The 10270-nt window shown below is 50.0% G+C and overlaps 1 protein-coding gene across 1 annotated transcript in view; it reads right to left on the bottom strand.

Moving 5' to 3' along the window:
- LOC104162428 (CUB and sushi domain-containing protein 2-like) overlaps positions 1–10270 on the bottom strand; it is a gene marked incomplete at its 5' end in the record, with an annotated part of 281493 nt that overhangs the window by 28938 nt on the left and 242285 nt on the right. Inside the window, 4 exon segments of the mRNA XM_009701143.1 lie at positions 2462–2635; positions 2996–3169; positions 4516–4710; positions 5031–5216. Coding sequence (XP_009699445.1) covers positions 2462–2635; positions 2996–3169; positions 4516–4710; positions 5031–5216 — 729 coding nt within the window.

The raw sequence follows: 10270 nt of genomic DNA, 5'->3' as shown, positions 1-10270 counted from the left end.
TCTAAGCAGCTGAATGCCAGTATCCTACTGACTTAAACCATAAATCCCTAGAGCTCCTCTTCAAAAATCCCAGCTACTGCTATTAATCTATTGCCTTACATTACCCTGGGCATCACACACAGAGTCATGAAATCTGATGTTTTCCTCCCTCTCCCTGATGTAGGCCAGATGTATGCTCACTGCAGTATAAAGTTACACCTAGAGGGACAGTTAAAAGAAAGGAAAAATATGAGAAAAATCAGGTTTTTAGCATATGGCCTAGAAAGCTTAAATATTCCTGCTTTAAAGTTTGAAAAACTTTGAGGGAAAACCTTTATTTCTAAATCCCCGAAATGAGGATTTTTGTGTAGTTTTTGTTCCTGTGGCTGATGTTAGCTTGGGCCAGCGACAAGGTGAAGAGCTAAAAGGTCCCGGTCTGAGCCGCTCCGACAACGGCCAGGGAAGATGCGGAGGCAAAGGCTGGAGCAGCAGCAAGCACAGACAATGCTGAAATGCAAAGTGCTTTTGACTGGGCCACTCCGCTGGCACCTCAAGCAGAGGTGGGCGATGCAGGGAGGATACAGCCCCCGCTGCGGGGGAAGATGGGACACCTCTGCTTCAAGCACAGCAGTGAGTTCCACTGCGCAAAAGAAATGTCAGGATACGCCATACGGAGATTTTTGGCTCCTTAAGGAATGTGACATCTTCCGACAGCTGAGGACAAGGCAATATTGATTATTGTCACACTGAAACCAGGTAACGGTCCATCAGTAAGGGTCCAGCAGTTGAGCTGTACAGCTGCCAAAGCCAGAAGCTAGAGGGGAAGATGAAATTCCCACAAAAGATCCATAACCCATTTGACTGCTAGGGCTGGACTATACCACAGGGATAGGAATTTATTCCTTATGCAAACTGGTGACAGGTACAGGTTTAAAAAATATGAAGCAAGATAGCCTCTCAGCGCTGCAGGAAGCGGACGTCAGATTCTCTGAGGTACTTCTGAATACGATTATACATATTTTGAAACAGGTGATGGATTCTGTCCCAGAAAAAAAAAGGCTCCCCACGGTTGGTATGGATCAAAAAGACCTGTCCACACAGAGGAAGCAACTGTAGCAGGTTTAAAGGGAAAATATCAGGACAATAGGAAATTATAATGTGGTAAGACACACAGTGCCCTGAGCTTCTTCAGAAGCAATAAAGCCTCAAGGCCTCTAATTTCAGAGCTCAACAGTGCTCTGCTTTAACAACATTAAATTTATGTTATCCATAAGGCCTAACGCAGCGTAATAACTTCAAGGCCAACTTCTACACACGTGACGGCTTTACAGATCTCTGCACCGCAGCCTGTTGGGTTTCCAGGTGCCAGAGCCAGAAGCCGGCATGAAGCAGAGCCAAAGGCGCCGCATTTTTTTTTCAGCAGTCGGAAGACAGATATAGACGAGCAACGATCATCTGCTTTGTTCTAATGCGTTTGGTCCCTCCCAAAAGAAACAAGATGAGCCATGAAAATGGATGTTCAGAAAACCCTGCATCTGCATAAATCCTGACAGCAGGAGGACCTCTATCAATATGACTTCCCGATCCAAGGTTAGTATGTATATACTTGGCAGGTAAGAGTGAATTAAAACTTTTTCAACAGAGCATCCTCAGACACGAGAGTAATTCAAACCTACCTACAGACCCAGCGACAGCCTTTCCAATAATTCTTTTACTAAAAAGCTCATGCAGAATCGTAGACATCCTCCAAATTTTGGAGCCACTGCTAACCTTGACAACTTAAGTCTGTTTCTTATTTTCAGGCTGGAATCTGCATATTCATTGATAGGTCATTCCTTACTTCATATCTTGCTGTTATTACTGTGCCTCAGCACATACAGTTCTAAACCAGACAGGACAGATTGGAAGCAAACAACTGGAGAATCACGATATGAAATATATGGATGGCCCTGTCCGTTGATAAGATGATGCTTAAACTTATTAACACCTTAGAGCTCCAGAGACTTACTTAATTAGCTTATTTACCAGAAAGATAAACGAGCAGGTTGTACAAGGTGACTTGCGAATGTGGATTAGAGGAGGAGAGACTGACTTTCCTCTGGCACAGAGCATGGGTCTCAAAGACGGTGACAGCCGTGGTGTGCCTGGTGTGGCTATGTCTGCCTTTAACCCCCTCCCCATCCCAATAAAGGGTGGTCTCCTCAGAAATCACACCTTCAACTGGCCTTATCCATTAGAAATTCCGCATATGAAAAACAACAAAAAGCAGAATTTGCAAAGCAGCCAAAATTGCACCGTTGCCACTCCTGCCACACCTCAGCTCCCTCCTCCGTCAAGCCCGGGGATGCTTGTGCAGCACTCGCTGGGTGTGGGCAAAGCAACTGTGCGCAGCCTGGGCGAGTGAACCCTGAACAAGGGTTTTTACATGCGCTCTTGTCCTCTGACCGTCACCAGGGCTAAAGAAATCCGACAACATACTTACGCACACAGACAGGCGTCTTCCCAGACCAGCGGTGGTCCTGCTGGCAGATCCGCACCGACATCCCGATTAGGCGGAAGCCGGGGTTGCACTGATAAACGACGCTGCCGCGGTAGTTGTAGTTCTCCCCGTTGATCTGCCCATTGACGATGGGACTGGGAACACCGCAGTGCCCCGCTGCGGGAGGGAAACAGGAGAATCACCGAGAGCTCGCACCGGCCCCTCCTAAAGGCATCGCACACCACCCCGACTCTCCGGGTGCATCTGAATTCGAGACTCTGCAGTCATCAATAAAACCAGAGCGGCAGGAAAAACAACATATCATTTTTAAAGCTCTCCCTCTCCAATCTCAAAACACCTCACATCTCCTGAGCAGTAAGGAATCAAAGCCTGCTTCCTTTTCATATCTGCTTAAAACCCTACAGCTTCAGCAGCGCTCAGTCCTCAGTTGGGTTCTTTCTTGAATCAGTATCTAAAATTCTTATTCCCTCCCGAAACGCAGTCTTTTGACAAACCTCATGGATAGCCCGCACCTACCCAGACATCTCACTTCTGCTCCACTCCAGAGTCCGTTGGCCATGCACTCCCGCACGCGGGACCCTACCAGGGTGTAGCCGGTGTTGCAGGAGAAGATGGCTGTGGCCCCGTAGCTGGTCAGCGTGCCGATCTTGTTCCCGTTCGGTGGAGTTGGCAGGTCTCCGCACGAGATAACTAAAAGAGATCCCGAAGTACAGTAAGCAAGAACAGGCAGGGAGCTATGTTTTTTAAAGAAATGCACTCAGTGACGGTTACCACCACAAGTTATTATTGCAGGCAGAAATGAGTAGGAAATATTATTAGTTACGTGGATAACAACAACAATTCAGAGTTGTGTTACATGAGGTGACAAATATAAATGCTATTAATATTTACGCTTCAAGGAAGTACTAAAGATAAGACTGACTAGGAAGAAACTATAGAAGGTTTTCACACTGCTGTGTTCAAAAACCTTCTGTATTTCTATTATTAACCGATTGCTATATACAGCTGGGAAGCCTGACTTCCAGAAAAGCCACAAAACAGCACAAGATTTCCAATTAGAAAGTGACACCCAGCTTTTTCTCACGACTTCCAGGACAGAGCTGACGTCTGAAGATCAGACTCGGAAAGGACACCCAGCCAAAAGCTGGGTCGTGGGGTGCAGCCGGAGCCTGGCCCAGAGCCCTGGCAAATGCAGCTCCCAGCCACAAACTTCAGCTCTTTATTTTATCTACCTTACAGACCTGCAAACCCTCTGGAGCTTTCGCACTCAGCAAGAAATCAAGAGACTCACGCTGGGTGCTTCTGACCTTAGCACATTGCCAAGATCCTGTCATTTGAATTTAGGTGGCAATAACACTGAAGAAATAAAACGAAATCAGGCTCACGCTCCTGGATCTGGCTGAAGAGCTAGCAGGGGTAAAACTACATCTGTCACCAAAGTTGGCAGTTGCACCTCTAGAAACAAAGGGAGGCAGGAGGGAAAGGAAAGCTGCCATTCTGAAGGAGAAATGTTTCTGTCTGCACTTAGAGAGAGAAAAACTGCACCTTTGACAAAAGAAAAGGTCCAAAGCACAGCAGTCATGTGAGAACAACCGACTGAGCCGCCTGTTTGCCAAGAGCGTTTTTGATTTACAGGTGACACTGTTACCCTCGTAAACTTGGTGTTTGCATAAAAAAGGAAGAGGTTAGGTTTTAAATCAGATTTTTTTTTTTTCTTAAAAGCAAACTTCAGAGTATCTGGCACCAGTGAGAGCTACAGATAAGCTAATGTGCTTGAGTTCTCGCTGAACTGTTTAGATCAAGCCAAGAATCCGATCAACAGATGACCTCTCCCTGCATCCAAACACTCTTCTACCAGAGCAGCTCCGTAGCTGCGCTCTCAGATGCCGCCAGGAGCGGTCAGGGCCGTGGTGTGTTTGCAGGTCAACGGCAGAGCTTGCACACCCATCCAATGGAAACAGAAACCCCCGTCCCCTGCAAGACATCCCGCTAAGCTGGCTGGCCCCGGTGCGGCTCCTGAGCTTCACCACTCTTACTTTTACAGGTCGGCATCGGTTCGCCTACGCTCCACTTCCCGTTGGCTTGGCACCTGATGACCCGCTGGCCTGTGTAGTAGTACCCCGGGTCACAGATGAGCATCAGCTGGGCGTTGTAGTGGTACTGGATCTCGTAGGTCAGCCGCCACCGACCATGCTCCACTGCAATGCTGTTGATATCGGGACAGGTGACAGCTAGAAACCAGATGTGGTGAGGCAGGGAAAAGAAATAAGACAGAAAGACGTTAATAGGTGTTTAACTCCAGGGCACTTCAGGGCATTTCGGCAAGTGTGCTGGCTTTTTAACAAGGGGGCCAGTATTAGCATCCCTGTTTTACAAGTGGGAAACCAAGACACCCTAAGAGGGGCCATCAGACCCAAGTTATGCAGGATTAGAAATCTGGTATCCCAAATACCGCACCTGTGAGGCAAACCTGTCCATGTGAGAGCTAGAAGACATTACTGAAGGGACTTTCAAAATTCCCCGTGGGACGGCACTGGCTGCAAACACTCACCCACACACTGCGGGGGCTGGTTGCCGTTACTCCAGTGCCCGGCCCGCAGGCACTCGGTGCTGGGCTCCTCGCCGGGCTGCAGCTGGAAGCCCTGGTTGCAATGGTACACGGCTTTCGTACCCACCGTGTACTCCTTGCCAAAGACAACGCCGTTCTTCGGGGCTCTGGGAACGCCACAGGAGAGAGCTGGGAAGGAGGAGGGGAATAAAACACAACCAAGAAATAAGTCAGCTTCCAATTTTATCATGGATTTGTGGTGAGCTGAAAGCCCAGATCCCAAGCTCTCCTGTTTACAAAAGCTCCAGCCCCCTGTTGAACCCCAGAAGCGGCAACGAATGCCCACTTTCACAGAGCATCAGATTTTTTAAACTCCTGTCTATCAGTGCGGTGACAACAAAGCCAACACCGAATACCAATTTCTCCTGGAAGAGAACTTTCTATAATATCTGTAACACAAAATGCATCAACACAGTATTCAAAAGTTTTCACACAGAAATAAAGGATTAGATAGCAATAACGCTTTGTATTTACATCCCACAGCAGCAACAACCTGAAACCCCTTTCCAACAGCACTTCTGTATTACATAAGGCAGCAAATTGTATAATTATGTTGTGGCAGAAGGAAGGCTAAATTTAGCATTACGGCTGAGAAGGTAAGGGGGGGAATTCAGGGAAAAAATTGATCAACAGGCACAATGCCAAACGGCTGCTCAAGATGGCAGCACCTCGGAGAAGATGCTCTGCACCACTCCTGCTGAGGTCCTCAGGTCTGCGGCCAGGAGAGCGGCCAAACAGGGCAGAGACGGGGACAGGCAGGTCACAGAAAGATGAGCAACCGCCAAATACAGACCGACCAGAACCACATTCATTTATGCTGCAAGAGTTCCACAAGACAGGACAAGCCCCGTTGCCCCCTTCCCTACCCCTGGGAACACCAGCACTGGGAGTCTGTCACTCAAATCTGTTTTTCTCTGTCAGCATTCGGGAACGCTGGGAAACCAAGCCCAGATCTGCCTCCACAAACAGCACGCAGGTTCCCATCCCTCTCTCCAAGTCGTGGCTCTGGGGGAAGCCCCCCACGCATGGGGACGCACAGCCCACCGGTCCGGACAGGCACGGGCTGCCAAAGGGGAGGGAGCCGCCTGGGACCCGCAGAGCTGCCACGGTGAGAGCAGCAGCCAGCGGGGCTGCCCAGAGCCTCTGCGGGGCACCGAGCTGAGCAGAGCCTGCTGGCAAGGACGGATTCGCAGGCCAACACCTAACCCAAACAACTGTCTGCGTTTTAAAAATGCTCTAAAGGAAATCCATGCCTTCCTGGCGCAGCCCGAGCTGCTCCCACCCAGCTAACGCTCGAACCGGAGGCTGAGCCTATGTGTCCCACGCCACATGCTGACACTTCAACAGACATCCACCTTCCCGACATTCCCTCTGCACACAAACGGGGGCTAGAAAATCAGCAACCTTAGTGACAGCAACCTTCTGGTGACGTGGACCCCACTGAGCACTGAAAAGGAGACCCCAAACCTACCGTGTACGGCATCAGCACAACCACTGGAGCTTTCTACCACTCAAGGTCCAAGTCACTTTTATCCCACTCCTGCTACATGAGTCAGCCAGAGCCCCGGCCCAGAGCACAATTACACAGCACCTTGCAGACGCTGGTGCTGCTAATAGGTGTGAGTAATTCAGCAGGCTCGTATTAGCACGATCAGGCATATCCCTGGTTGAAATGATAATCACACGTATGTCACTTCATCGAGCTAAGGAGCTTGGCGAATCTCTCTACAAGGCTGGGTGTCTAGACAAGCAGCCACGCTGAATACCAATTTCATTCTGAGGCAAAAGAAGAGGGGACCTGGAGAGCCCTACCCTTTCACTCCCACCCGGCAGTTCCCTTCCCATTACTTTCTGGTGCTGCATCCAACCAAGGCAGCTGGTGAGAAAGCTGACCCCCTTCCCATGCCACTGCCCCCAGCAAAGCCTTCCCCTTGCTCTGGTCAATCCTCTTCTGCAGCCTGACGCTTCCCCAAAACTCATCACACCTCTATTTGCCACCAGGACACTGAGGCACAGAGACTGGCAGGGAGGGACAGGGGAGCGATGAGAGCCCAGGGCCAGCTGTGCTCCAGGCCAGCAAGGCTGAGCTGCCACTTGCCATTCTCTCTCTGCACCAGGGAAGGATGAAAGGGAAGGATGACTTACTGCTGCCTAGTCCTGCCTCCCAGCAAGCTCCCTCTGTCTGCCTCTCCAGTGGTCTGATCATTTAGAGCCTTCCCGTCGCAGAAGCCCTGCCCCGATACAAAAGTTAGCAATCACACAGTGCCTCTGGGCCAGATGCAGTTAACTACAAGTGTCATTAAGCCACCAGAAATAATAATAAAAAAAAATGTAACCCCCTTCAGCTGCAGACGGTTGGGCTACAACATGAAGACGACTGGACAGGGAGAGCCAACTGGGGCTGCAACCTCTGCTGCCCTGCACCCGTGGCAGGATCGTTCCCTCCCTACAAACCCAGCATCCTTGAGCAGAATGTGGTATCAGGAAGTTTTTACTTACAGAGCCCTGCACAAAGCAGAAAAGCCTGATTTTGGGGATGGCAATAAACTTGCCACCTGCTCCAAAAAGTATCTCTGAGGCTCAAATTGTGGGCACTGCAATTCAACAGAATCAGAGACGATAAAAGAGAATAGTTGTCCCAGGTGAACGCAAACCAGCATTTGGCTTGGAGACACCCATGGAGAGCACGGTCCAGGCATAAAGGAGAAAGGAGCACTTATCGGGGTTCAAACGTACAACAACTCTGTCTGCAGGCAGATGACGTGCTAGGAGAAGGGACAGAGGCTATGAAAGCAAATCTGCAGCTGGGATTCCAGAAACAAAGCAGCTTAAAAATAGGCAGCAGAGACAGAAAAGGCGTATTAGATCATCTTGTGTTCTTCCCCCATTGTGCCAACGCAAGATTGTTCCCCGCAGAATATTTTCTGCTGCTTCCATAAATGTCAGCTAGGACAGAGCATGTAGTAAAGATTATTCAGAGGGGATCGGGAAGGGGAAGAGGATTATGCGCTGGCAGAAAGGAGCTATGGGAAGCGTCATTTGTTAACCAGACCATGTGTTCACAGGCACCCCAGTTCCCCTCCTCCTGACACAGCCGATTGTGTGAGCAATTTATGCAGTGTTATGGATCGAGTTCCCAAACCTCTGCCATGCTGTCCTGGCCACCAGAAAGGATGAGAAATTGAGTACAGCCCAAAGCAAAGGTTGCCAGTTGGCTTTGAGAAAAAATGGGGGGGGGGGGGGGGAAAGTCGGATTTTCTGTAGCTGAAGCAGGCCAGAAGAGGGGAGCCAGCCCTGGCTATCAGCTGCTCGAAGCCAGGGGGGGGAGCTGCTCCGCCACGAATTCTCCTACAGCTCCGGCTCCCTGCCACTCGCTCACCTCCTGCATCCACCTCAAGGCACTTGATAAAACTGGCCCATGGTAAAGATTCCTGATGTAAATATGGGGAAACAGAGAGAGGAGGTGACTTTCCCAAAGAGGCTACTTCAACAGCAAGCCCTCCTCCTCGCTGGAGAGAGAGAGGGAGGACATCCCTTCATCCCCCCTTCCAGAGGGACATCCAGCACCAAGATCCTGACCGAGCTGCTCTCTGTGTGCTCAGTGGCGATGCACACCCCCCTCCAAAGGGGAAATCGGAGCAGGAGCCTAGCTGAAATGCCACAAGTTGGCTCCCAAATTCCTTCTCCCTTGGTGAACGCTATGGATCAGCACCACAAGTTGTGCCCATCGAGCTCCCAACACGTCACACGTTCAGCTGAACCACAACGGTACGGAGTGGGTTTAGTGCTTCTCACGCAGCTCCGGTGGGAAATCCTCTTCCCACACCCCTCCATCCCACGGTGCAGACCTGGGGTGCTCACCAGCACCGCAGGAGCCCCTCTGCTTTTCCAAGCCAGGTAGTGACCACCCCATGGATGGTCTGGCTCCAACTCCCTCCCTGCTGGCCTGCGAACTGCTGCTCAGGACTCCTTTCTGCTTTGAATCACTGCTGTCAGGTGATACCTCATCCAAGTACATCCTCTCCCAATCTCCCCATACATCCTTTCTCCATCTCCTCCCCGCCTCCGTGTTTAAAATCCATTTCCCACACACCATTACACCTCTTGGAGGTAAATATAAATTTTGGAGCTGAACCCACGGCTCAGGTGGCATGCCAGCACACCAGGGCAGTAAAGACTTAGTGGCATTTGTACCTATTCTTGATTACATGATTTTCCTTCAAAAAAGGATGCAATACATTAACAGGAATCCCTTACACTGGGCTAAGGATTCGGGAGGCACAGTTGCCATGACAGCCCTGTGTGCCTGCTGGTCTTGCTGTGCAGTTCATCTGCTCATTCCAGCACTCGGTGTTTGCCCCCGTCACGTTATCGTGGAGGCTAAATCACTCTGCCAGCTTGTGCCCAGCTTCCCAGCTCCCCCTTGCCAACGGGACTGGGTGGCAGGGTCTTGGTTTACTGCTTTCCACTCACCTTTAAATAAATACAGCCTTGAAAGGGCTCCAAATGGAGGAGACCCACAGCATAAAACCACCCTTCAGAGGCAGGACCGCTTGCATCCCATGCCGTTTCTAAAGAGACTAAGTGATTCGGGAGCACAGAAAGGATTTTTTCAAGGTTCTTTGGTACCTCCCACACTAAAGCACGCTGCTTTTCCTTACGGCTTGGGCTGGACAACAGTGCAGACACTGCAAGGAGATTTTGCCTACGCTGTCTCTGCTCTCTGGCTAGTTTCCAGGGAAGTCGATGCAATATTAATCCCCAGTGCTCAGTCCCCTTGGAACATGGATGAATGTTCAAAGACACTGAAAGGCTTCATCAGAATAAAGATGGGCATTTTATCAACACAAAGGAACAGGGATGATTGGCGGATTGAGAAAAAGGTGCAATCAGAAAGTGAACATAGCAAGGGAGACAAAATAGCACCGAAGCAAAGCCCGCTGGGGCGCACTGCCCTGTCCTCCCCTCCACTCCCACGCCTGGATGGAGCCCCCTGCTAAGTGTGGCATGTCATAAAGATTATGGTTAATTAGGAGGAAATGTGGAAAGAACAACTACATGCCTAAATCTTACACGAAGCCAACAGAAACTGGGCGCCATCTGAATTCCAAGAAATTTCTCATCCCCCGTTGGCACACGCAGACCTAAGAGGGCACTTCCAGAAATACCAAAGGAAATTCCAG

The sequence above is a fragment of the Cariama cristata genome, unplaced genomic scaffold, assembly GCF_000690535.1.
Source record: "Cariama cristata isolate BGI_N322 unplaced genomic scaffold, ASM69053v1 scaffold4885, whole genome shotgun sequence".
Classification (NCBI taxonomy): Eukaryota; Metazoa; Chordata; class Aves; order Cariamiformes; family Cariamidae; genus Cariama; species Cariama cristata.
Note: the sequence above shows the minus strand (reverse complement) of the source record. Positions and strands in the feature narration are given on the sequence as shown.